Below are 456 nucleotides of genomic sequence, written 5' to 3'. Positions count from 1 at the left end.
AATGTCAATTATGTCAAGTTTTTGTTTATAAGTTGTATAACTTTTAATATTATGTGATTAAATATTGTTTGAACATTATAAAGTGAAGTGTCATAAATATTAAATTGAATAAAGGCAGGATAACAACAGGCTCATTGTAACCTATAAAGTTTGTTTATTCGTTGGTTAGTTATTAATGCACCTGATTGGTTCTGTTCAATTAAATTAGTTAAATTATTATAGTTCCTGTTTGTATTGCAGTCTAAGTTAACAACCAGCTTGTAAGAAGACATTGTGATATGGTTCAACAATATCAGTCACCTGTACGGGTGTATAAGCATCCTTTTCCACTCGTGATGATGGTGCGTTCATTGTATTTTTTCTTATTTCAGTAGTAATATTTACAGTGTTTTTTATTTTATTTCAATTACAATTATTTGTGTTAATTTATATTATTTTCAAATTATTGAATTACAT

The 456-nt window shown here is 26.3% G+C and overlaps 1 protein-coding gene across 1 annotated transcript in view; it reads left to right on the top strand.

Annotated features, from left to right (window-relative positions):
* The window catches only part of LOC108578149 (protein real-time), a 47,796-nt gene continuing 47,340 nt past the window's right edge, over nt 1–456 (top strand). The window contains 2 exon segments of the mRNA XM_017941418.1: nt 1–164; nt 223–341. Coding sequence (XP_017796907.1) covers nt 279–341 — 63 coding nt within the window. The 5' untranslated portion in view covers nt 1–164; nt 223–278.

The sequence above is a fragment of the Habropoda laboriosa genome, unplaced genomic scaffold (assembly GCF_001263275.1).
Source record: "Habropoda laboriosa isolate 0110345459 unplaced genomic scaffold, ASM126327v1 scaffold1329, whole genome shotgun sequence".
In the NCBI taxonomy this organism is placed as follows: domain Eukaryota; kingdom Metazoa; phylum Arthropoda; class Insecta; order Hymenoptera; family Apidae; genus Habropoda; species Habropoda laboriosa.
Note: the sequence above shows the minus strand (reverse complement) of the source record. Positions and strands in the feature narration are given on the sequence as shown.